This window comes from Scyliorhinus canicula, chromosome 1 (genome assembly GCF_902713615.1).
Source record: "Scyliorhinus canicula chromosome 1, sScyCan1.1, whole genome shotgun sequence".
Lineage (NCBI taxonomy): Eukaryota > Metazoa > Chordata > Chondrichthyes > Carcharhiniformes > Scyliorhinidae > Scyliorhinus > Scyliorhinus canicula.
This window is the reverse complement of record NC_052146.1, coordinates 24,348,936-24,376,407: the sequence shown is the minus strand read 5'-3', so window position 1 is coordinate 24,376,407 and position 27,472 is coordinate 24,348,936. Positions and strand designations below refer to the sequence as shown.

Sequence of the window (27,472 nt, the reverse complement as noted above, 5' to 3'; positions counted from 1 at the left end):
CTAAACATTTTGAGTCTTTGATTCTTCAGGATCAAAAATGTAGTAAATCCACCATACGTTTACTTATCAGACATGAAGTCCTAGGAACTTTCTGAAGTCCAAAGCTGCTTGGAAAATATCTTCCCAGGTTACTGTTGCAACAAATGATTGTTAGTGCTGCACCAATAATTCCTCTCATGATTCATACAATAGAATTTTTAATATTGAACCTTGTTGAATTGACTAGTAATGGCATTAAATTTTATATTAACTGTTCTGATGCATTATTTTAAATGACCAGATGACATTCAAATATTCCAAGCTGGTTCCCACATTTTCCATGTTTCCTCCCCATCGTGCAGCCAGCTCCAGCACATCCATGTTTGTTGTATGCCTCCTGACCACTCAAAGATTCTCTGTCTTAAAGGGGAACTTGCTCTATTCTTGTATTATAATTAATGTTGGCCTGATTGCATGTTTAGGTGTTCATTCTAATTGCAATATTTTCAGCCTTTCCCCTGTTCGATAAGCTTTGTTTATAATACAGTAAACGAGTAGGACAATATTTATCCGTGACAATTTGGGTGTGGTTTCTGGCAATTAGCTTGTCATCATGGTATGAGGCGCCTTATTTTGGATGCTTATAAATTTGTGTCCTTGTTGTTTTAACCTATATGTTTCTCGTTCAAAATTAAGATTTTCCCTTTACTCTAATATTTCTATAACATAGCCTTAGTGAAAGGTTGCTGGTCATTTGATAGAACCAAAAAATGTATAGTGCAGAAGGAGGCCATTCGGCCCATCGAATCTGCACCGGAGCTTGGAAAGAGCACCCCACTTAAGCCCTCACTTCCACCCTATCCCAGTAACCCCTCCTAACCTTTTTGGTCACTAAGAGCAATTTAGCATGTCCAATCCACCTAACCTGCACATCTTTGGACTGTGGGAGGAAACCGGAGCATCTAGAGGAAACCTACGCAGACACTGGGAGAACGTGCAGCCTCTGCACAGATGGTGACCCAAGACGGGAATCTAATCTGGGACCCTGGAGCTGTGAAGCTACTGTGCTAGCTACTGTGCTAATGTTAATACTGCTGGAGTCAGTATTGTTCAGGGAGCTGGTAGGACTTTGGCAGGTTTGAATAAAATAGCTTGTAGGCTACACCTTCAAAATGCCCACAGCATTTATATTGTATTTTCTTTCTCATTTATTTCTTGATTCCTTCTTACTCCAGGCTGAATGATGAACTTCTGCACTATATCCTGAAGATCGTGGTGCAAGACTCCTGCATTCTCATCACCAAGTGCCAAACAGTTTCTAAAGAAGAATTTCTCAGGATTCTTGCTACAGTGCCAGTGAGTAATTAAGTCTGAACATCAATAGTGTCGCCACTGGCTTGCTGACTCTCTATCAGTACAGTTTGCATAAAGTAAGACTGCTTCAGTTATATTCTGGGCCAGTAACCTCTATTTAGCTGATCAGCTTAAAGTGCTTTGTAAAAGAGTCTTGCTTCACTGGTGTGGTGATCCAATGTGAAATAGGCTGACTTGTGCAATTATACCATTGCCTAACAGCAGAGCTGACAGTTTTACGATTTTCTGTAGCTTGCTTCGCCTAGCCTCTTAGCTGTGTGAAGACAAGAGTCTGTGCATGGGGAAGAATCATAGAATCCCTGTAGCGCAGAAGGAAGGCGTTCGGCCCATCGAATCTGCATCAACTCTCTGAAAGAGCACCCGACCCAGGCCAACTCCCCTATCCCTGTAACCCCACCTAACCGGCACATCTTTGGACACTAAAAATGAGGTGGTGAAAGAAAATACAAAGCAAATAAGATTCAAATTCTCTTGGCTTGGGTGATTATTTTAGTCCCGTGCAGGAGTGATGTTAGTTTTACAGGGCTACCTTAAGCACATGTAAAATATTTCATACACCACCATTTCTGACTTCTTGGGTATCACAGCCTCCAGAGCATGGTGACAAGGGCCAAATGTGACTCATGGGCACCAGGGTGTTAAAGAAAAAGCAGAGCATCACCGATTAACCTTTTCTGTACAGGGGAAAATGTGAAACGGGAACAACTGCAAGTATGATGGTCTGTTAATTTTGCTTAGGAGGAGCAGACTAGAGGAGTGCAGGAATTGCCAGATGCCACCAGCTTCCACAAATTGGTTGTTTTATAGTGTATTCCTTGGTGATGCCCACATGTTGAACAAATGCTGTATTTTGGGCTCTAAACAAAATCATAAACATACTGGTAGTTACAAACTCCTGACTGCATTTTTCATAGAAAGTCATATCTGTGAATAATATAATAGTTTACATACAAACAGAATGAACTGTCTCGATTTGTTTTAAATATTGGGAACAAAATACATTGCGACCTTGTGCAGAAAGAATAATAGTGTTTTGATAAAATCATAACTTGAATTTTTTGTTTAAAATATCATAGATTGTGGTGTTTAAGTGGTGTCCTGTACCAGCCTCCCTGGACAGGCGCCGGAATGTGGCGACTAGGGGCTTTTCACAGTAACTTCATTGAAGCCTACTCGTGACTAAGCGATTTTCATTTTCAAGTCTACCTTTGAAGCTTCCAAAAATCCTTCTAAAATGGAGATAGACTTGTATACTTAGTATTAAATGTGAACTGCCAGTATTCCCACTTTGAAACATGAGAAAAAACACAGGTAATTAATATTAATTTATAGTGGCACGGTTTATTGAATTAATCAATTGTGCGAAGATACCTTTAATCAGAATAACCTTTTTATAATACCAAATTCATTGTTTTCATGAAAAAGTTCATTAAATTCATTCTGTGTCACTTTGGTTATGACTTCAGTTTGAAGATCCCACTCTGGATCAGAATTGGTGCTTTTGATTTCAGAGCCATCTCTGTTCAACAAATCAGCTTTCTCTCCATCCATTGAATTGGGTATTCTACATTTTTTGAATAGTCTAATGACACTTTGTGCACTTACAGTACAATTTGATAATGAAACCACACACAACCTCAGGTGGGGCAGCCTGCATGTACTTCCACGCTTCGTGAAGGTTTTATCTCCATCAGCAATTTGATTATTCCATTCAGCTCAAATATGACCCTTCAATGGTTTATTGGGGCACACATCCAGAGGTTCAAATAAGGACATTAGAATTCCTGCTAAAACTGCAAAGTGGGTCTCTTGACCTCAGATTAAATGGGATCTGAACATGTCCTATGTTAATCGGTATTCTTTCATAGGCCACCGGGAAACCTATTCCACACATGATTGATCCATAACTTGACACCATTCTCATCCATCCAGCTGTTGTCATGGACATGCAGAAAAATTCCAGCAGAGATATTCGGCATGATGTTACTTCTGAAAATTCACATAGGCTTTAATTTTGTTATGTTGCCAATGCAGGCTAGTACCACCATGGATCTTGTCTTCTCATGTCCTGTTATTTTCGCTAGAACACTTTTCAAACTTTTCCACTCCACAGTTTGGTTCCTGGGCATTTTGACATTCGTGGTCGTTTCATCTATGTTGCCAGTATGACTTTAATGGATACTTGTGTTTTTGCCACTGGGATGATGTATCACTAGAAGCTAGTGATCATAATATCAAGGTTTCTTGGTGTTCTGAGCAATTTTAGTCTTCTGTTGCAAAACTAGGGTGTTTTGTTCCATAAAGTGACTACACCAATTTATTTTGTTCTTGGCAGTCCCTCGAGGATGACTTGCTCCCACTCTGGTTTGATGGGTGCTGAAATGGCTGCCCAAATCCAAATGCAGGCTCTACATGTGGGGCAGCTGGTGCTTTTGAAGGGTTGGGTAGGTGAGCAATTTGGAAGTTTGTGTGTGCCCTCCAATGACTCAGTTTTGCCTTTGCATGTCCCCGAAGAAGTCTGTCAATGTGCTGGGTCCCCTCCTGAAGAAGCCATCTCCATTTTGGTTGGTCACAAGCCAGAGTCTCCCATGAGTCAGCGGGTACGCTTGACCTCTTCAGCGATGCTTTGGACATCCCTAAAACATTTCACTGTCCTTTGGAGTGTCTTGCCGTGACTGATCTCAGAGTAGAGCCAAAGAGGAGAGAACAGGATGAAGCCATGCAAAGATGGTAAAATGCTGCACACCTTCCAATGCAGCAATTGTTCTCAATTACCATGAGAGTTCAAGATAAATTTGTTGCGCCATGTTCGGGCGTGCACCAATATACAACCCTCCACTCCAGTGCCAGAGGCACCAATGACGAAACTTCCCTCGAATACCAGACCCGTCTATAACCCTGCAGGGTGCAATCACAGATTCTTTATACCCAGCCATTAAAAAAAAGAAAAGAAAATTTGTATGAGCCCCAGTTCTAAAAGAATGTTACATTTATCCACACAATGCAACATACCTCAGGCCCAGTCCAGAACTAACGGTTCCATACAGTTATACAGAGCGGACCAGCAGCCAGATATTCAGATTATGATCCGTGCCATCAATGCCTCCAAACAAAAGGGACGGATAACTACCAGGATAACAAGGGGTCAAGACCCATCCATAGGTGTGTATTCCCCTGGCACATTCACCCTTATTGATGAGGGAGAAGGAAAAGAAACTGCACACTCAAATTTAAAAAAGCATATAGGCAATAGGGGAGGGGGGGGGGGGGAAAGAGAGAGCAAGATATCAGCCAAAGTGCAAGACTCGGCTCAACCCCAGGCCTCTATGCAAGAAGAGTCCTCTCATGATGTCCCTATTAAATGCCTTCAAGACGTTCACAGCACTTGACCTCACCTAGTTCAGCACACGCCGACACACCAAAGGGCAGCATCCCAAGGACACCCCAAAACCTACACCCCAGCTGGTTCTGCACCTCCTCAACTACACCCAGGGGAATGTAGCTCCCTCACTGCTACCAAAAAAAAAGATTACGCCACCCTCAACCAGGGAGACCCCATCGCCGTAGAGAAGACATATAGTCAGGACCCCTACAATTGGGCGCCCTGTCCCCAGAACAATAATGGAGAACCCCTCGTGTGGGCCACAAAATCAGAGCAGGATTTCTAACATCACACTGCTCACCCAGATGAAGAGAAGAAAAAATCCCTGAAGGGAAATACGCCCAAATGAGGAAACTGCTCAGGCAAATAAAAAAGTGTCCCAACCACAGTGAGGGCAACAGGACATCAACCAGTGTAGGAACTCCAGGCCCTGTGCACAGAAGGGTTCTCTCAGGATGTCCCTAATGTGTACCTTCGAGAAGGGATATTCCAAGCGGCAACAGGATACCAACCACAGCACCAGACTTGACCTGTCCTGGAACCCTCTGACACAAAAGCTAGGACTCCAGCCGGGCCTGCACATCCTCAACCACACCAAGAGCAGTGCACCTCACCACTGAACAGCACTCTGCGCATCCAGACAAAGAGAAGAAGGAAAAACAAACCCTCCAGAAAAAAACACCCGAGTTGGTCTAGGAACAATCAACAAATCAATGCAGGATTTACCGAAATCGTGGCTCCACCACTACTCATTCCCTAAAAAGCTAACCTCAAGCTACAATCAGAAGGAACCCAGTACTCCCCACGATGCATAATCTGCCTGGGCCATCAGTGGAAATAGGCATGGATTGAATTCAAATTAACTAAAAGCTAAATGAAATGCGATACGGTTAGCTCTAACTGGGGCCTATTCTCAATCTCAGTGGGGACTTAACTAACCCTACTACCCAGCTTCACACCAACCATCCACCCATCACCCAGCTGTGGCTCTACTCATTTTCACTATCAATGAGATGAGGGGTATCCAAAATACACCCTTCCCATCACCACAAGGATAACTGCATGCAAAATGAAAGGAGTAAAACTGCACAGACCACGTATCACACAATCGACTTAATGTGCTTTTTGATAGAACAGGATAACTGGTGACTTTTGCCCTCGTGCTCTCACCTCGCATGCCTTTGCAGGAGAAAAGGCAACGAATAATCAACAACGTAATCACAAGGGAGTAACATCCAAGTTTATTGAAGAATTGAAGGTTAATAGCACCATCTATGTTGCTTGAAAAGGCCAAAGCTATGACAAGATCAGCGAACACTCGCCCCACCAACCACAGGCCTCGAAGACCGAATACATTGTGCTTTGTCGAACATGATGCGCCCAGCCCCCAAATCAGGATTACTAAAGCTTCAAACTCAGTCGGGAACTCGCACACACTTTTTGCCAGAATCCAGACACACGGACACTTCTTGCCTGGCCCTTGTCTCCCGAATCTGTCAGGATTTGTGACACGCCGCGCAGTAGGATCTCAACAAACTGAAGGTCGACCTTTGACATGGAAAGTGCTTGGACAAATGCATGGATTCTCTCTTGTGCTTCCACCATTCTCTCAAGGATACTTCACGGTTCATCAAGGTGAGCACCCAAAGACCTGCAACACTTGAGCCGAGATCAGCATCTACAACAACACACTGAGGGGGTCAGTTTAACGTGGCTCCTCATCGCTCGCAGAACTTCAATCAGGATAATCCAGAGGTATAGCACGGCCCGAAAAGATAATTAAATATGCAAATGGCTGAAGTAAAGGATAAGCAAAGTTAGGGCTCGTGACTGCTGCTCCTGGGCTCACATAATGTGACACCTCCCTCAATCCAGGATCCATTCTGATGCGTCCTTCTCAGGATCAGGCCAGTGACTGGTCCCAGTTTGCATGGTGCATTTGGTCTTGTGCATCTTACGGGTGGATTCCTTCTCCCACACAAGATTTCCATTAACACTGAATTCCCTCGCTACAGCACAGGCATTTGGCGAATTAACAAGTGTTATGCCTTTTAGCTTGAATTCAACTTCACGTTCATTATTTTTGCTGGAAGACTTATTTCTATTTGTCCCTTGTCATGCTGTGTGGGGTCTGTGTGTGGACATGTCTTAGACTTCTCCGCGTCATCTTCGCAACATAGCCCTTATCGTGTGTTTGATCCCACATACTGACTTATAGCATAAGATTAATAAAACATTTATTTCTGGGGTGAAAAATTGAGACTGACTACTAGAGCAAGTATAGCATTGTGTAATTAAATTGGGGTTTGACTTTTCCATCAAGTATGGGCAAAAACATGATTTTTGATGCCAAATAAAATGGGGTGGCCTTGTACAACTTATACACCACGATTTATGGTAATGGTGATTATATCTATCTCCTAATATTTTGCACAATTCCAGTATTTTACATTTTCATAAAAAACAAATGCATAATGTTTGAATGTACTCTGTTTCCTCTCTATCTCTCTTTCAATCACTCTTCTCTCCTCCATCACCCCATCTCCACCCCACCCCCCCCAAACAGATTGCATCGCCCTGCCTCCGTTATTTGATGGCCGTACAGAATCATCTCCTCAGTAACACGATCCTGATCAAACCTGATGACCATGATGATAGTGACAGCTCCCTGCAGGGAGAGACATTGAAGGTACAGGTAAACAACAGGTTTCTATTCCAATAGCATTCTCCTCACGCTGCTGGTGGCAGTGCTTGGCAGGCAGGAATGGAGAAGTGGGGGGAGATGGATTGCTTTCTACAAGGCTTAAGCTTCTTATTTGCATGGGAATTATTTTTGAATCATGCCCATTACCATGCACACAGTATGGAGCCCACCAGCAATTAAAATAGATTTTTAAATTGCACTCAAGTTCAAATATTTGGGCTTTAAAGTCTTTATCTATTTTGGGTGACATGAAGTGGTCGCTCATATCAGCATTCCAGTTTGAGAAACCAAATTTAAGCTCGAGTGTGCAGACTTGTTATGATGGAGTTTATATTCAGCAGGAAAATAGTCAAGCCTATCTTTTTGAATATAAAGTTTTTAAGCTCCTGGTAAGGCAGTAATGTGTTAATACTCCAGTAATGTTTTTCCGTTTTTGTTCCACTTCTGTCAAGCATTAAGTACTGTTATTCAGCCACTGTGGGAAGTGACTTTATTATTGGCATGCAGTGAAACTGTTGAATTGTCAGAATCTTGAAACTGTCAGCTGGACATTGTCCAGTCTACTACATTTAACAATTTGGTGATTTGTACCTGAAAGCATTGCCAACATACAAACAGTAAGTCTTCAATTAAATGAAATGTAAATGAATCAGATTTTCCCATTAAAGCCAACTTTTTCAATTCCAAAGCCATTTCTTTTCTTATTGCTCTCTCTTTTTCTCTTTCCTCATTTCCATCTCCATTTATTTTTGCTTCGTCTTCATTTCTCTCTTTTGCTGCATTTCCATTATTTTTAATTCCTTTTAATGCTTTAACTGCAACCGACCTCTCTCCAGCTCCATTTTCCCATCAGAAGACATCTCTGATGCTACACCACCTTGTGGGCTCCCCTGTACTTCTAGCATCTCCATCAAATTAAATGTTTAGCAATCGCATCAATTACCTTCGCCTTCATTTGGTACATCTACTTTTTATTCAGCTGCCAATTTGACTGGCAGGTCTTTGTGAAGCCCCATTAAGTAAACCAAAGTTCAGTCTTCCACCTGAAGAAAATGCTAAGCAGCTTCCAGAACCATCCTGTTGTATCGCTACAAACTGATATCTCTTTCTAATTTACACTGAAACTCAAATTCGCCATTCAATGTTCCAAAATCCCAGAACCTAGCCCCCAATTTACAATAAATGAAAATGAAAATCGCTTATTGTCACGAGTAGGCTTCAATGAAGTTACTGTGAAAAGCCCCTAGTCTCCACATTCCGGCACCTGTTCGGGGGGGGCTGGTCCGAGAATTGAACCGTGCTGCTGGCCTGCCTTGGTCTGCTTTAAAAGCCAGCGATTTAGCCCAGTGTTCTAAAGCAGCCCCTCTCTGACTATATTCCAGCCCCAGAGTGATTTAACCAATAAGGTTTGCAGAATCTTTGGCCCCTTGAATGCTCAATAAGTCCTCGCCACCAGATTTGTAAGTTGCACACAATAGCTGTTTATTTACAGCAGAAACAAAAGTTGAAATATGCAGTAATTATAAAGGGATAACGACCAGCTAGTCTACTATTTCCATTAACCGTCCAAAATCTACCCAAACACACACAAGACAGACATGCACAGAGGAATTAGAAGGGGTAAAAATGATAAAGGTTTAAAAGGCAAAAAGAAGGACAAGTGTCCTTGCTTCCGATGTTGAAGCCATTGCAGCAGGCTGTCCTCCCAGGATTATCATAGAATTTACAGTGCAGAAGGAGGCCATTCAGCCCATCAAGTCTGGACTTGCTCTTGGAAAGAACACCCTACCCAAGGTCAACACATCCACCCTATCCCCATAACCCAGTAACCCCACCCAACACTAAGGGCAATTTTGGACACTAAGGGCAATTTATCATGGCCGATCTACCTAACCTGCACATCTTTGGACTGTGGGAGGAAACCGGAGCACCCGGAGGAAACCCACGCACACACTGGGAGGATGTGCAGACTCCGCATAGTATTCCGCACAGGATGTTTAGGGATCAAAACGACTGGTGTAGTGTTTCAGATGATCCTCTGGCAGAGGCTTTCAGCCAGTACACTCTGACAGTAGGATTTCCTCTGAGAGTCACCTTGACTTTTATTAACCTGGGCCATTACGCAAAGGAACAGCCTCGGGCCTGTTTAATTTTTAAGACTCTTTGTCTCACTTCAGCCTAGCTCCAGCCAGAATTTTAAATGTAAGTGGTTTCCAGAGTAACCAGAATGCCCCCAGCCTTACTGAGGAAAAAGAACACAAGTCCCCACGAGATTTTCAGAGAAAGGTTTAAACAACTCAGAAAGTAGTTGTTCCCAGCTCTGATCCCAGAAACAAAACTAAGAGAAAACAGTCTCACAGAGGAAGGAACAGTATAGAATAAATCCCATCAATCAGCACGTTCCATTGTCATGACCCAGGCATTTAGCCAACAACCAGGTCCATCAAGATGTGAGCAATGATCTCCTTGGAATCTGCTGATCTGAAATGTAAACTGCTTCTTGCAACCTGCCTTACCTCTGGTCATAGGTTAATCATCAATTTACTGGCCACTTGAATTAAAGGTGAAGTCCCTCTTAAAGGCTTGGGCATATTAATTGTCCATGTACAAAAATTGAAATAGCAAAATAATAAATGAAAAGGGAAAAATCAAGGGACAAACAGATTAATAGGAGGATCCTTACAAGAAAAACAATATATTGATATTACATCATCTAAGTTGCAATGTAGTACATTCCTGTATTTCTATGTTTGTAAAGAAATAACCTTTAAAATAAATCTAAATATACGAAAGAAATAGGCTAGTTTTTAGTTTCTGCTTGTTCACTGCCATTCTTGATCACTGCCAATCCTGCTCGCTGCACCTCCTGCTTGCCACACATTCCACTCCTTTGTTTAAAAATAAATTTACAGTTTCCAATTAAGGGGCAATTCCACCTAACCTGCATATCTTTGGGTTGTGGGGGTGAGACCCACGCAGACAGGGGGGAGAATGTGCAAACTCCACGTGGACGGGGGCCGGGATCGAACAAGGGTCCTTCGCACTGTGAGGCAGCAGTGCTAACCACTGCACCACCGTGCTGCCCACACATTCCACTGTTTGACAGACCTTTCCGGACCAGCCTCCCCGAACAGGCGCCGGAATGTGGCGACTAGGGGCTTTTTACTGTAACTTCATTTGAAGCCTACTTGTGACAATAAGCGATTTTCATTTCATTTCCTCTTGCTGAACCGCCGATTCATGGGCTCTGCCGCCTCCTGATCCTCCCAATCATGGCGGACCTTTCCTTTTGCTGTTTTTCCATCCCATACGCTTACTGTGAGCAAGGGCTCTGGAGTTGAGTGGCGAGAAGCAGGAAGAGCAGCTTTCACTTGCAGGAGGTAAGCTGTGAGCTGAGGTGGTGGTGAGAGGGAGGGTCAGGGAGAGTCTGCAAACTGAAGGGGCGACAGCAAGACAGAAGGGTCTAGTAATGGCAGAAGCCACTTCAAAATGGTGTTGAGGTCACACAGCCGATGTTGGGCCGAGTGGAAAACCTACTTTAAAACAGAAACAGGGTTCCATTAAGTCACTGACATTAAAGCTGAACAATTTGGATTGGATTGGATTTTGTTTATTGTCACGTGTACCCAGGTACAGTGAAAAGTATTTTTCTGCGAGCAACTCAACAGATCATTAAGTACATGAAAAGAAAAGAAATACATAATAGGGCAACACAAGGCACACAATGTAACTACGTAAACACCAGCATCGGGTGAAGCATACAGGGGTGTAGTGTTAATCAGGTCAGTCCGTAAGAGGGTCGTTTAGGAGTCTGGTAACAGCGGGGAAGAAGCTGTTTTTGAGTCTGTTCGTGCGCGTTCTCAGACTTTTGTATGTCCTGCCCGATGGAACAAGTTGGAAGAGTGAGTAAGCCGGGTGGGTGGGGTCTTGATTATACTGCCTGCTTTCCCCAGGCAGCGGGAGATGTAGGCACATGGATGGGAGGCAGGTTCATGTATGGACTGGGCTGTGTTCATGACTCTTGAAGTTTCTTGCGGTCTTGGGCCGAGCAGTTGCCATACCAGGCTGTGATGCCGCCCGATAGGATGCTTTCTATGGTGCATCTGTAAAAGGTGGTAAGAGTTAATGTGGACATGCCGAATTTCCTTAGTTTCCTGAGGAAGTATAGGCGCTGTTGTGCTTTCTTTGTGGTAGCGTTGATATGGATGGACAAGGACAGATTTTTGGAGATGTGTACCGCTGGGAATTAGAAGCTGCTAACCATCTCCATTTCGGCCCCATTGATACAGACAATGGTGTGTGCAGTACTTTGCTTCCTGAAGTCAATGACCAGCTCTTTAGTTTTGCTGGCATTGAGGGATTGATTGTTGTCACAAGGGGCTGGTTTAAAACACTGGGCTAAATCGCTGGCTTTTAAAGCAGACCAAGGCAGGCCAGCAGCACGGTTCAATTCACATACCAGCCTCCCCGAACAGGCACCGGAATGTGGCGACTAGGGGCTTTTCACAGTAACTTCATTTCAAGCCTACTTGTGACAATAAGCAATTTTCATTCATTCATTTCATTTCACCACTCCACTAGGTTCTCTATTTCCCTCCTGTATTCTGACTCGTTGTTATTCGAGATTCGGCCCACTATGGTCGTATCACCAGCAAACTTGTAGATGGAGTTGGAACCAAATTTTGCCATGCAGTCATGTGTACAGGGAGTAGAGTAGGGGGCTAAGTACGCAGCCTTGCGGGGCCCCGGTGTTGAGGGCTATTGCGGAGGAGGTGTTGTTGTTTATTCTTACTGATTGTGGTCTATGCGCCAGAAAGACGAGGATCCAGTTGCAGAGAGAGGAGCCAAATCCTAGGTTTTGGAGCTTTGATATGAGCTTGGCTGGGATTATGGTGTTGAAGGCGGAGGTGTAGTCAATGAATAGGAGTCTGATGTAGGAGTCCTTGTTGTCGAGATGCTCTCGGGATGAGTGTCGGGCCAGGATGATGACATCTGCTGTGGTCCGGTTGCGGCGGTATGCGAATTGCATTGGATTAAGGCGTTCTTGGAGTATGGAGGTGATGCGCTTCATGACCAACCTCTCGAAGCACTTCATTATGACTGAAGTTAGTGCCACCGAACGGCAGTCATTGAGGCACGTTGCCCGGTTCTTCTTTGGCACCGGTATAATGGTGGTGGTCTTGAAGTAGATGGGGACCTCAGAGCGGAGTACATAAGAACTAGGAGCAGGAGTAGGCCATCTGGCCCCTCTAGCCTGCTTCGCCATTCAATGAGATCATGGCTGATCTTTTGTGGACTCAGCTCCACTTTCCGGCCCGAACACCATAACCCGTAATCCCTTTATTCCTCTAAAAGACTATCTATCGTTATCTTAAAAACATTTAATGAAGGAATCTCAACTGCTTCACTGGGCCAGAAATTCCATAGCTTCACAACCCTTTGGGTGAAGAAGTTCCTCCTAAACTAAGTCCTAAATCTGCTTCCCCTTATTTTGAGGCTATGCCCCTAGTTCTGCTTTCACCCGCCAGTGGAAATAACCTGCCCGCATCTATCCTATCTATTCCCTTCATAATTTTATATATTTCTATTAGATCCCCCGCATCTTTCTAAATTCCAACGAGTACAGTCCCAGTCTACTCAACCTCTCCTCGTAATCCAACCCCCTCAACTCTGGAATTACCCTAGTGAATCTCCTTTGATTTTCAAGTTACATTACCCACACAGTGTCTTGCTGAATGTTGCTATGCTGTCCATTTGAGGCTTCTTTGAGGCTTCTTGTGCGATTTAACTATGGCCTCCGCAAGGAAGGTTCAGGATTAAAGGCTTCCTACATTTTATTCCCCTCAGCTAATTGAAACACCTGTGTGTATACTGTATGGCTTGCCTGAGTCGAGTCACAACAGGCAACTGGGCCAACAGAAGATTTAATTTTCACAATCTAATTTTAAGATTCACCAATGCATGAGTGCAATTGCACCTGTCTGCAATTTATTGCTACTGATGGAATGAAATGCCAACTCCTGTCTCATAGACTTGCTTTTAAGCTTGAGTCGCAATTGCACTGTTGCTTCCTTTTTTAAGAAGTCTTAGAACACCAGGTTAAAGTCCAACAGGTTTGTTTCAAACACGAGCTTTCGGAGCACTGCTGAAAGTGCTCCGAAAGCTCGTGTTTGAAACAAACCTGTTGGACTTTAACCTGGTGTTCTAAGACTTCTTACTGTGCTCACCCCAGTCCAACGCCGGCATTTCCACATCATGGCTTCCTTTTGTAAGAAGGATAGCTATAGCTTTACACTGTGTGCCACTCACTTGTTTTTCTATTTTGTTCTTTGATGAAGGAACTCCAGACCAGTATCTTGGCGCTAGCCACCAAAATCCTGGCAGGATGTGATGAAGTACTTGAAAAACTCCAACGGGTCACCACATCTGTTATCAACAGTGAAATGGCTGATAAAGAGCACAGGTCAGTACAGTTATTAATCTTAATGTAGCATGTATATTTCATGATTAGGCAGGATATGCTCCATTGTTGTTTTCTCACACCCCCATTCCAAAAGCCTCAGGTGGTCAGGTCACCCTTATATTTTGGTTGGGGGGGGGATGACCTAAATAAATCCTGTGGTGGTGGTTTTGGGGGGGGGGGGGGTGCCCGATAGTGTGATTTGCAAGGGAATCCCGCCAGATGTAAATTCTGCACTCCCCGTGTGAGTACAAATCAGTAGCGATTAAGGAAGACATCGTCTGTCAAATGGAGAATCCTACCCTCTATTTCCCTCTCCAGAGATACTGCCAGACCTGCTGAGTCTTTTTCAACATTTTCTGTTTTTTTTCCAAATGTATAACTTTCCAATGTGATATGTGGCTAACTGGGTCATCATGCTAACAATGCCCCCTCATTGAGACCTACTCTATAAATCTTTTGCATGACTTCTGAAAATGCTGGTGTAATTGGTTAGAATTAAAGCATGTCCCACACCCCTCGGTGCCCCTCTCGCCCGCGCCCCTTCCTCATGCCCCCCAACCGTGACCCTCTGGGCAACCTAGGCTAGTGAGTGGGCTGTACAAGTGGCCCTCCTTCACCTCAGTGGGCCGTAAAGTTGAAATCTGGCTTGTTCACCATTGAATAGGATTTAACGCACGCTGAATATTTCAGAAGTTATAAAAAATGCTTAATCATTCATATATTAATAGAACTGTCATTAACTTCCAAGTGGTAAAGCAAATATAAATATTTACACTCGATTAGATGCAGAGGGAACACGAGGCTCTCTCAGAGAGTGTGTTCATACAGCACGCACCTCACTTGCCCCTGCTTTGTGTGTGTATCACTTCATTTATACTAGTAGGAAAAAAGCTACACGGAATGTGGCAACTCTACACATGGGCAACAGTCAACAAAATATCTTGTGGGCTGCAGAATGCTGATGAGTCCTATGTGGCTTGCAGGCCAAAAGTTTTCCACCATTTTTAAATATTTCTTTGTGTTTTTTCCTACCAAAAAGCATCAATTCACGTTTCTCTACGTTGAATTTCGTCTGCCATTCTTCTCAATCCACCAACTTGTCAAAGTCCCTTTGAGGTTTTACACTATCCTCCTCACAATTCACAATACTTCCAAGTTTCATAAGATCCACAAACTTCAAAATTGTGCCCTGCATACCAAGGTCTAGGTCATTAATATATATCAGGAACAGCAAGGGTCCCAACATTGACCCCTGGTGAACTCCAGTACACACCTTCCTCCAGCCTGAAGAACATTCATTAGCCATAATCGGTTTCCTGTCACTCAGCCAATTTCATATTTGTGTTGTTACAGTTCCTTTTATTCCATCAATTGACTTTGCTCTCAAGTCTGTTGTGCAGCACTTAAATACCTTTTGAAGGTTCAAATACACCAAATGAGCAGCATTGCCCTTATCAAGTCTCTCTCAAAAGAGCTCTCAAAAAAAAACTCCAACTTAGTCATCCACTGTTTCCCTTTTAGAAATCCATGCTGGCCTTCCTTAATTTATCCATGGAACTATTAATTTTGTCCCAGGTTATTGTTTCTGAAAATTTCCACACCAAGAAAGATATGGAAATCAGAGTCTACAAGAGATCACACTGGAATGCGCATGAATTCAACCAGCAGCTTGGATGAGAAAGGATTGGCTAATGTTCTGCGTCTTCAGTTTTCAAGATTGAGATAACTGGGCTAACTTGTGATAAACCACTTGAAAAACTTGGATGAATCCTGCTGGTGTGGCGAAAGATAGTGGTGAATGATTGATGATTTTAAAATATTTCCTGTAGTGGGGAATTCAGAACAAGAAAATGCAACCTTTCAGTACGAGCTGAGCAGTAAAAAAGAAAAGTTCAGAAATGAGGAAACAAGGAAAAGTTCAGAAATGAGGGCAATCGATTGCTGAAAAGTCAATTAAAGAGAGATGCCTTTTTGGATTAACTAGTCTGGCATCTAGAGAAAAGGCATCTTTCATCTGTAAGGTGATTGCCATTGTTAAACCAATGTTTGAGCTAATTGAATGGGCTGAATGACTGACTCGTGTTATTGTGTGTGAAACATTCTGTTATCGAACAATAAAACTCAGTCGTACAGAGGGTACTGGGTAATCATCAAAAGTAAAAATGTCTTCACTCTCCCTGCTCCTTCTTTAACCCTGAAATATTATTGCTATTCAGTTCCTGATGCTGAGCTAGCTCAATAAAATGTAGAAGTCTTATCTTTGAGAGCCAGAATATGCAAGGGCCCCTCTATGGTATAAAATTCTGTGCTGTCGTTTACCTAATTTGGTTGTAATCCAAGATTGATTCTTCAATGCAGGCTGAAGGGCTTGGAACAGATCACCAAAGCCACTATGTTGGGCCATTTGCTGCCGGTATTGCTGACCTCTCTGATGCACCCAAACCTGCAGACTCTGATCATGGCAGATGCACTCATGCCGCAGCTGGTTCAGCTTGTTCTCTACACCAGCCAGGTAAAGAACAGAATTTTTAAAGTCTGTTTTGGAATACACATTTATAGTGATTGGAATCTTAATTTTGAAGTGAATCTACAAAGCCCCTGAAAAATAAATGTTTCCTATTATCTCCAGTTACCTTCTGAATTTCGAGCATTAATCTGTGCCATGCTGCTCTGACACTTGGTATAAGATCAGCAGTCCTGTTCTCTCCTGTTTTCACACATTGTTTCTCTCTCTCTCTTGCAAATTTTCTTCTCATTTCCATTCTATCTTGAAGGCAATGATTCCTTGCAGGGCTGACAGTAAATGTTACAAAGTGACCAGCTAGGTACTCTCATCAAAACCTTCAGATTGAATCCTGCACAGTTATTTGTTCCCACCCTCCACTGATGCCCATTCAAGTGGACCCGCATAAGAGTGGTTAGTCGTGTAGCGACCAGGGGTACAGATCTCTGACCAAACCTATCTGCAATCCGACCGATGTGAAATTAACTAAACGGCTCTTGAAATGAAGCCAGGGCCTTCCAGGGCTGTGTGACTCACCTGCTCAAAAATTGCTGAATTATAAGGGCAACTTTGTAATTTAAAAATCAAGTTTTTGAAGCATTTTGTTAATGTACGTTTCTGAAGTTCATAATAAATTATTGTTCTAAATTGGGTCCATGTGCATAACTAATTAAGATTGTGGAGGTAGAATGGAGAGTTATTGCATTAACAGGTCTGCTATTAAAATGTAGGTGCATGTTGCAGTTTCCTTCATTTCTCTCCCAGTGCTATCATTTTACACAATCTACTGGAATGTATTAAACTGATTAACTGTAAGAGCTCCATCATTTTCTGCAGCAAAATAAGCAATCTATTTGGTGAATCATATTGTGGTCTTGGATTTGTCACTTTTTAAATATTTGTTCATGGTATCTGGGCATCACTAACAAGGCCGTCAGTTATTGCCTGTCTGAAATTGCCCGACAGAAAATGGTGGTGAGCCGTCTTCTTGAACTGGAGCAGCCCGAGTGGTGTAGGTGCACCTAAAATGTTTCTAGGAACGGAGTTCCAGGATTTTGACCCAGCAACATTTCAGGAAGAGCAGTCATATTTCTAAATCAGGATTGTATGCAACGGAAGGCTGCTTGGTGGTCATGTTCCCGTGTTTCTGCAGCCTTAGGTGGCAGAGGTCACAAATTGCTGCAAGGCCTTTTTGTAGATGCACTGCCACAGTGCACCAGTTTTGGAGGAGTGAATATTTAAGGTGGTGGATGGGATGCCACTCAAGCAGCTGACTTTGCCCCAGGTGCTATTGAGCTTCTTGAGTGTTTGGGCTGCACACAACCAGGTAAATGAGTATTGCGTCACCCTCCTGATTGTGCCTTGTAGGGGTTTGGTGCATCAGGAGCTGAGTTACTGGTGGAAGAATTCTCGCCTGTGATGTGCCCTTGCAGCATCGTATTTATGTAGTTGGTTAAGTTTCTGGTTAATGGTAACCCAGGATGTTGAGTATGGGGAGATTAAGCAATGGCAATGCTATTGAATATCAGGAGGACATGGTTGAATTCTCTCTAATAGGAATTGGTCATTGTCTGACACTTGTGTGGGTGAATGTTTTGTGTTTGTAGAGTCAGAGTTTTTAACAGCATGGCAAGAGGCCCATCAGCCCATCATGTCCACACAAGCCAAACCAGCACGTATTAACTCAAATTCCATTTTCCAGCACTTGGCCTTGTAGGCTATGGCATTTTCAGGATCTTTCTGAAAACACTGGAAGCAGGGAGGGTTCCAGAGGAGTGGAAAGTAGCTAATGTAACACCACTGTTTAAGAAGGGAGGGAGGCAGAAGACATGAAATTATAGGCCACTAAGCCTGACTTCGGTCATTGGCAAGATTTCAGAGTCCATTATTAAAGATGAGATTGCAGAGTACTTGGAAGTGCATGATAAAATAGGACTGAGTCAGCATGGCTTCATCAAGGGGAGGTCACATCTGAATCTGTTTGAGTTCTTTGAGGAGGTAACAAGGAAGTTAGATAAAGGAGAACCAGTGGATATGATTTATTTAGATTTCCAGAAGACTTTGACAAGGTGCCGCATTGGAGACTTATTATTAACCTAATAAGTTAAGACTCCTTAGTGTTAAGTGTAAGATCCTGGCACGGATAGAGGACTGGATGGCTGTCCGAAGACAAAGAGTGGGGATAAAGGGGTCTTTTCTGTATAGCAGCCGGTGACTAGTGGTGTGCCTCAAGGGTCGGTGCAGGGACCACAACTTTTCACAATATACACTAACGATTTGCAAGAAGGATCTGAAGGCACTGTTGCGAAGTTTGCAGATAATTACATTACATAGGTGTAAAGATTTGTAGAGGGACAGGTAGTATTGACGAAGCAGGGGGGCTACCTAAGGATTTGGACAGGCCAGGAGAGTGGGCAAAGAAGTGGCAGATGGAATACAATGTGGAAAAGTGTGAAGTTATGCACTTTGGACGGAGGAATGAAGATGTTGACTATTTTCTAAATGGGGAAATGCTTAGGAAATCAGAAGCACAAAGGGACTTGGGAGTCCTTGTTCACGATTCTCTTAAAGTTAACATGCAGGTTCAGCCGGCAGTTAGGGAGGCAAATGCAATGTTAGCATTCATGTCAAGAGGGCTAGAATTCAAGTATAAGGCTCTGGTCAGACCACATTTGGATATTGTGAGCAGTTTTGGGCCCTGTATCTAAGGAAGGATGTGCTGGCCTTGGAAAGGGTCCAGAGGAGGTTCACAAGAATGATCCATGGAATGAAGAGCTTGTCGTATGAGGAACGGTTGAGGACTCTGGGTCTCATTGGAGTTTAGAAGGATGAGGGGGGGTTATTATTGAAACCTAGAGGATACGGTGAGGCGTGGATAGAGTTGTCGTGGAGAGGATGTTTCCACTTGTAGGAAAAACTAGAACCAGAGGACATAATCTCAGACTAAAGGGACGGTCCTTTAAAACAGAGATGAGGAGGAATTTCTTCAGCCAGAGGGTGGTGAATCTGTGGAACTCTTTGCAGCAGAAGGCTGTGGATGCCGATTTACTGAGTGTCTTTTAAGACAGGGATAGATAGGTTCTTGATTAATAATGGGATCAGGGGTTATGGGGAGAAGGCAGGAGAATAGGGATGAGAAAAATATCAGCCATGATTGAATAGCGGAGCAGGCTCGATGGGCCAAGTGGCCTAATTCTGCTCCTATGTCTTATGGCATTTCAAGTGCTCATCTGAATACTAAAATGTTGTGAGGGTTCCCACCTCTTACCACCCTTTTTGGCAGTGTGTTCCAGATTTCCACACCCTCCTGGGTGAAAAAGAAATTCCACATATCTCCAAAGAACTTCTTGCCCATTATCTTAAATCTATGGCCCCTGATAATCAACCCCTCTGCTAAGGTGAAAAGGTCTTTCCTATCCGCCATATCTAGGTCCCTCATAATTTTTTTACACCTCAATCAGGTCTCCCTCCTTTGCTGCAAGAAAAACAACTCCAAGCTGTCCAGTCTTTCTTGACAACTGAAACGCTCCAACCCAGGTAGCATCCTGGTGAATCTCCTCTGCATCCTCTCTGGTGCATTCAGTTCCTTCCTAGAGTGTGACAACTGGAACTGCACAGAGTACTCCAGCTGTGGCATAACCGGCATTTTTCATCGCTCCATCAGAACCTCCCTGCTCTGATGTTCTATGCCTCGATTAATAAAGGCAAGTATCTCATTTGCCATCTTAACCACCTTATCTGCCTGTCCTTCTGACTTTAGGGATCTATAGACATGCGCGCCAAAGTCCCTCTGATCCTCTGTGCTTCCTGGGGCCCTATCTTTCATTGTATATTCCCTTGCCTTGTTAGTCCTACTATTGTATTTCTATGTTTACAAACTTGCCAATCTCGCAGGGCTGATCAGCTAAATGTAGGTTCAGTTTATTTGAAGATATAATGCTGGATTGCTCAGCAGACAGACTTCATTAAGATTCAAAAGTTTTTGATAGCAGTAGATTCCAGCAGGGCAGCATGGCAGCCAACTACTACCTACAGCGCTGAGGACCCAGGTTCGACCCCAGCTCTGGGTCACTGTCCGTGTGGAGTTTGCACATTCTCCCCTTGTCTGCGTGGGTTTCACCCCACAACCCAAAGATGTGCAGGTTACGTGGATTGGCCAAGCTAAATTGCCCCTTAGTTGGAAAAAAATATTGGGTATTCTAAATTTATTTTTAAAAACATTAAATTCCAGCTGCAACTCCTCACATGCTGCGCGTCTGTAGTAATTTGCTTTTAACTAAACTGAGAGCTCCTCTGAACAAAGTCTGCTGGTCACGTGGTTTATATGCTGGCTACTTATTAGCATATTCTCTCAAAGTGATATTGCAACATCCCCTTTTATTTCCTTAAGGGTGCAAATGCACAAATGTTAGAGTAGTTGCAAAATCTATTTACAAAATAAATGTTTGAAGGGTTTAAGGATTTACCAAATTGAGATTGAGTCTGTACAACATGTAAGTGATTTAACAATCGTCCCAAACTTCAATGGTATGACCTTCCTGAGATTGAGACTTATCACTTGGGTTTCATGACTTGTGGGATTGGTGGTATCTTGTGTATTATCCGAATGCGATTGTTCTAATATGATCTTCCACAATTTCGCTCGCCGAGTCCGTCTTTCAATGTGTTCTGGATGCAGTTGGCCTACTAAACATAGGAAATAGAAGCAGCAGGAGGCCATTCTGCCCTTCGAGCCTGCTCCATCATTTATTCTAATCATGCCTGATCATCAAGTTCAATATCCTGATCCTGCCTTCCCTCGTATCCCTTGATCCCTTTACCCCTAAGGGTTGTATCTAATTCATTTTTGAAGTGACACAACATTTTGGCCTCAACTGCTTTCTTTGGTAGTGAAATCCACATTCACCACTCTGTGGGTGAAGAAATTTCTCCTCACCTCAGTCCTAAAAGGTTTACCCCATATCCTCAAACTATGATCCCTAGTTCTGGACTCCCCCACCATCGGGAACATTCTTTCTGAATCTATCCTGTCTAATCCTGTTAGAATTTTGTACATTTCTGAGATCCCCTCTCACTCTTCTAAACTCCAATGAGTATCATCCTAACCGACTTAGTTGCTCCTCATATGACAGTCCTGCCATCCCAAGAATCAGCCTGGTAAACCTTCGCTGCACTCACTCCATAGCAGGAACATCCTTCCTCAGATAAGGACACCAAAACTAGACCCAATACTCCAAGTGTAGCCTCGCCAATGCCCTATACAATTGTAGTGAAACATCTCTATTCCTATACTAAAATCCTCTCGCTATGAAGGCCAATATACCATTTGCTTTCTTTACTGCCTGCTGTACCTGCACCCTTACTTTCAGTGACTGATGCACGAGGACACCAAGGTCTCACTAAGTATTCACCTCTCTCAATTTACATCCATTCAAATAATCTACTTTCCTATTTTTATTACCAAAGTGTTATGCAGTTGTACAATTCTCTTAGCTGGCTTCTGATCCTTCTTAATGTCGCCCTGTTTGATGTTGTGACTTCATAGGCTCAAGGCTCATTGCACACTTTGGAGTCTTCTGCGGGTAACCAAATTCCCTAAGTAAGATGCATGTCTCAAACCTTTTGTCCTACATGCAGACTGGGCAGTTCTGCACCTGCATGTCTGTTGTAGTGTCTTTATTCTCTAATTTTCGAGAAGTTTCGCCTTTCTTCTGAGAAGTGGGAAAGGTGATGGATTGGCAATGTTGTCTTAACCTTTCTTCCAAAATTGATTTCTGGTGATGATGGTTAGCCCATGTCTAAAGATAACATGGAGATATTGAGATCTTCATTTTGTTTGCCTGTACTTTATAATTAATTAGTTGAAAGTGCGAACCATTTGCTCTGCAAGACTGTTTGACCTAAGATAGTGTGACAAGGCTGTCATGTGGTTTATGCCCCATGTCCCTCAAAGGACTGCCAATGTGCAGTGACCAGTTGTCCAATATGATTCTCTTCAGACACACTGAACAAGCTGAAAATTGAACTCATTGTATCTGCTACAGATTCACCTGAGCTAACTTTTAGTTGTCTGATGATTGGAAAAGTAGTCAGTGACTCCGAGAAAGCCATCGCCATGGATAGTGAATAAACCTGTTACAATTGTAGACCAAGGGTATGATGGAGCATGAGGTATAAAGCTTTTTTGCACTGATGTAGCTGGTGTCTCTGGCAATCCTTCACACATCCTCACTCTCTTCTCAATATCATGGCTAATAGAGTATACCTTGCCAGGCGCCTCGTTTGCTCTGTACCTACATGCACCTGGTGTAACTATCTCCCAGGAGATATCTTGGGATACAAGCCCCTGTTTTTCCTTGAAAATCACACAAAGTAACTAGTTTATCTCTGTACGGCTATAAACATCAGGGTGTCTGGCACAATTTGTATCAGATCAACCTTCTACAATGACTTTCTGTAATGTCTTCGGTGGTGGGTCATTTGCAGTTTCATGCTAAAGCTGGTTCCACTTGTGTTGGCCAGAATTTATGCTGGATGCGTCTCTCTCTGGCGATGTCTACGCTGTCTACTTGTCGGTCTGGCAAGGCGTCCGCAGTTTTTTTGAGATTGGGTGTGTCTGGAGTAATCAATTTGCTACCAGGTTTGTAACGGACTTCGAATTTGTAGCCTCATTTTTTTTATCAGAAGTCATAGTCTGGGTGGCGCACATGTCAGTGACTTTTACCAAATCATTTCCAATGGTTTGAACTCATTTCCACCACAAATCGTTTATCAAATAGGTATGTGATGAACCTTGAAAATACTGAATACCAAAGTCTCATAATATGTTCAACTAATTGGGGTGGCATAGTGGTTAGCTCTAGTGCCTCTCAGCACCAGGGACCCGGGTTAGATTCTGACCTTGGGTGATTATCAGTGTGGACCCACAGTCCAAATATTTGCAGGTTAGGTGGATTGGCTATGCCAAATTGTCCCTAGGTGGGATTGCGGGTCTGTGTAGGTGCTGTTTCAGAGGGTCGGTGTAGACTCGATGGGCCAAATGGTTTCCTGCACTGTAGGGATTCTATGAATTCAGTTGCACTTGTGTTGGAGTTTTGGAACCAATGGCAATGTTTTGCAATCTTGCATAATGCATGCTTCGACACTTCTCGAGATGTGTCAACATCTAAGATTGTCTCTTTTCTTTGGTCGTAGTACTGTAGAACGCGTATCTCCTGATGATGCTTTTTAACTCAGTTGAACACCTGTTGATGGTGCAGCTATCATACATAGAAATAACATAGAATTTACAGTACAGAAGGAGGCCATTCGAGTCTGCCCCGGCCCCTGTAAAGAGCACTCCACTTAAGCTCCACCATATCCCTGTAACCCAGTAACCCCTCACAACCTCTTTGGACATTAAGGGCAATTTAGCATAGCCAATCCACCTAACCTGCACATCTTTGGTCTGTGGGAGGAAACCGGAGCACCCGGAGGAAACCCACGCAGACACGGGGAGAACATGCAGACTCTGTACAGACAGTGCCTTAAGCCGGGAATCGAACCTGGGACTTTGGCACTGTGAAGCAGCTGTGCTAACCACTGTGCTACCGTGCTGCCCTAATAGTATCATTGTGATGTTCCCATGTATCGGCTGCCCATATGGAACATCCTTCCTGCGTGATAATGCTCTTATCAGCGAAGTTTGTTAGGCACAGTGGGAAGAAGTTGAAAAGACCAAGACATGTCTGCAAGTCCTCTTTGTCCTGGCAACTGGGCATGTCTCGTGTATCTTTGAGTTTGCCAACGTAAAGATGGATCCCGGAACATGAATAGATAGAACCAAAAATGTTAATCTGACCCAGGAACTCACCAAGGCTCCTCAGACGGCACATTCCATTAGATTACAGAGAGAAAGACTAATACCCCTTCTGGCTGTGACTGCAGCTATCCAGCTCTGAAAACGAAACTAAAACACACCCTGCAGCAAACAGCCTAAAACAAAAGTAAAAAGCTGACAGACAGCCCAGCTCCACTCACACTCTGACATCACTGATAAACACTCATTTCTTAAAGGTACATTTCTTAAACGCCCATTTCTTACAGGTACTCTCACATGACACCACCCCCCAAGAAAAAAAAAGAACCATCAACTTCAAGATGGTTTCATTTTTCACCTCTTCACTATCCTTTAAGAAATGCACACAGTAAATATACTTTTTTGTTTCAAAAAAACAACACGCAAACAGGTATAATAATATAGTCCCATTTTTTTTTTGTTCCCCCTACTGAAATCCTTTTCGATTGACAATCTCTTTGATCAAGAAGGCCTCTGCACGATCCATCCATTTCTCTACGCCCCGACATGTCTCTTTAAAGTCTGATACTTTAGTTCAATCTGATCACAGAGTCCCTTGTAATTCTCCAACACAGGACCATCGGTTATCACAGCTTTCAGGCAGCAAGTGCCTGTTGAAAGTCCGCTGTCCACTGAAATTTTCTACATTTCTTCAGCAAGTCCATCAGTGGAGCAACCACGCTACAAAACTTTTTCACAAATGTTCGATCAAATCCACTCATGCCAAAAAATCGCATTATTTTCCTTTGTCTTGAGGGTATCGGAAACTCCTCAATAACTGTTGGTTTCACATCCCTTGTGACCATTCGACCCTGTCCGATTGTATGGCCAAGGAAAGTGACTTGGGCTTTTCCAAATTCACTTTTGGCTAGATTTATCAGCAAACCCGCCTCCTAATGTCGATCGAATAACTCCATCAGATGTTTTAATGTTCTTTCCATGTCTGGCTGAAAATTACCAGATCGTCGATGTATACCGCACAATTGGGTAATCCTGAAACAAGTTTGTTAGTTAACCGTTGAAATATGGGTGGGGCGTTTTTCATGCCAAATGGCATAACTTTGAATTGGCATATACCATCTGGAGTCACAAAAGCTGAAATCTCCTTCGCCCTTTCGGATAAAGATACCTGCCAGTAACCTTTAAGTAAATCCAGTTTGGAAATAAAAGCTGATTGTCCCACTTTCTCAATGCAATCCTCCAAACGTGGGATAGGATAAGAGTCCGTTCTTGTAACTGCATTAACCTTTCTATAGTCCACACACAACCGAGGTGTTTAGGCACCATCACTATGGGTGAGCTCCATTGGCTGCAACCTACTTCAATTATACCATTTTTAAGCATACTCTCAATTTTAAAGGGTTAAGTCTATGTGGATGTTGTTTGATTGGAACAGCATTTCTGGCATCTACATCATCTATAGCTATTTTAGTACTTCCCAATTTATCTCCACAAACTTGCCCACGTGATATCAATAACTCTTTCAGGTCAGGCTGTTTTTCCTCTGGAAGGTAAGTCAACAATTTATCCCAATTTTTAAGAACATCCTCATTTTCCAATTTAATTTGAGGTATGTCAAATTCACAGTCATCTGGATTTGGTTTGTCACTTTGAGTTAGAATCATTAAAACCTCCTTTTTCTCTCCCTTTCAAAGTACCTTTTAAGCATATTCACATGACACACGGTGAATTTTCCTTCTATCTGCCGTTTTTAACCACATAATTCACCTCACTTAATTTCCTTTCAATTTGATAAGGTCCACAAAACCTAGCTTTTAAAGGCTCAGCTACCACCACTGGTAACAACTTTACCAGGAATCAATAACTTTTGACTATAAGGGATGTGTCTACTAGGTTTCCAGAGGCCATTCCAGTATGTAATATTGCAGCTAAAAAGATTTTGGAGGAATTACTTAAATTCTTTACTAGATATGGACTACCCACAGAAATACAATCTGATCAAGGATCAAATTTTACCTCAAGGTTATTCAAAGAAGTTATGGATAGCTTAGCAATAAAACAATTGAAATCAACTGTGTACCATCCAGAATCGCAACTTTAACTCCAATGGCAAAACTCCGAACTTTGGATTTCTTGTCCGCTTCCCATTTCATTACATTTTGTGCAACTTTCATATGTTGTCCAGCCAATTGACCTGCTCTATTTAATCGATCCCTAAAATTTGACATGTAATCTAATAATATAATTTCCGATTTCTCACTCACCAATTTTTGCTTAATCAATTTAAGTGGTCCTCTTCCCTCATGACCAAAAATTTGTTCAAAAGGACTGAATTTGATTGACTCATTAGGTGTATCCCTAATAGCAAACAATACGAATGGAGTTCCTTTATCCCAATCCTCTGGATAATCGTGACAATAAGCCCTCAACATTGTCTTTAATGTCTGATGCCACCTTTCTAACGCTCCCTGCGATTCTGGATGGTACACAGTTGATTTAAATTGTTTTATTGCTAAGCTATCCATAACTTCTTTGAATAACCTTGAGGTAAAATTTGATCCTTGATCAGATTGTATTTCTGTGGGTAGTCCATATCTAGTAAAAATTTAAGTAATTCCTCCAAAATCTTTTTAGCTGCAATATTACATACTGGAATGGCCTCTAAATGGAAAAAGGAATAAAAATATTTTTTTAAACTACTGCAAGCTGGGCCTTACCTCAGCCCATTCTGACCGCTACGTTCAAATGAGGATTCTATGATTTCTCTCTGCTCCTTGTTGCAAAACTCCAATCAGGATCAACCAGGGACGTAGTGCAAGGCATACATCCCAGAAAAAGGTCAAATATGAAATGCACACTGGGACAAAATAAAGGATTAAAGGCCTGGAAAGCCAGAACTCGTGGAAAACGCAGCCTTGCATCCTCCTCCTCCTCCTCCTCTCTCTCTCTCTCTCTCTCTCTCTTTCTCCTCCCCCCCCCCCCCACACACACACACACAAGTGGTGTATTCTAAAGTTCACCTTTACATGAACTCCAAGTTCCACAGCTTCTCGGGAACTTTCTGATGCTTAAACAGGTCAGAAGAGTTGGGTCTGTGCACGCCTCGTTACCAGTGATTATCTTTAATTTCACCGCTTGTTAATCTGGTTCTGTGATGGATAAATCAAATCCTCGTTTAAAATGCCTAAATTTGGGTAGGACGTGTGTGGCCTTTCAATTGATGCTCGGGAATTTGGTGGTCATCTTCCTTATGGTCCTGTCTTTTACAA

At 42.9% G+C, this 27,472-nt stretch overlaps 1 protein-coding gene across 1 annotated transcript in view; it reads left to right on the top strand.

Moving 5' to 3' along the window:
• LOC119951523 (probable E3 ubiquitin-protein ligase HECTD4) overlaps window positions 1-27,472 on the top strand; it is a 415,771-nt gene that overhangs the window by 196,141 nt on the left and 192,158 nt on the right. The window contains 4 exon segments of the mRNA XM_038774748.1: window positions 1,215-1,335; window positions 7,302-7,430; window positions 13,778-13,902; window positions 16,261-16,414. Of these exon segments, the coding sequence (XP_038630676.1) occupies window positions 1,215-1,335; window positions 7,302-7,430; window positions 13,778-13,902; window positions 16,261-16,414 (529 nt within the window).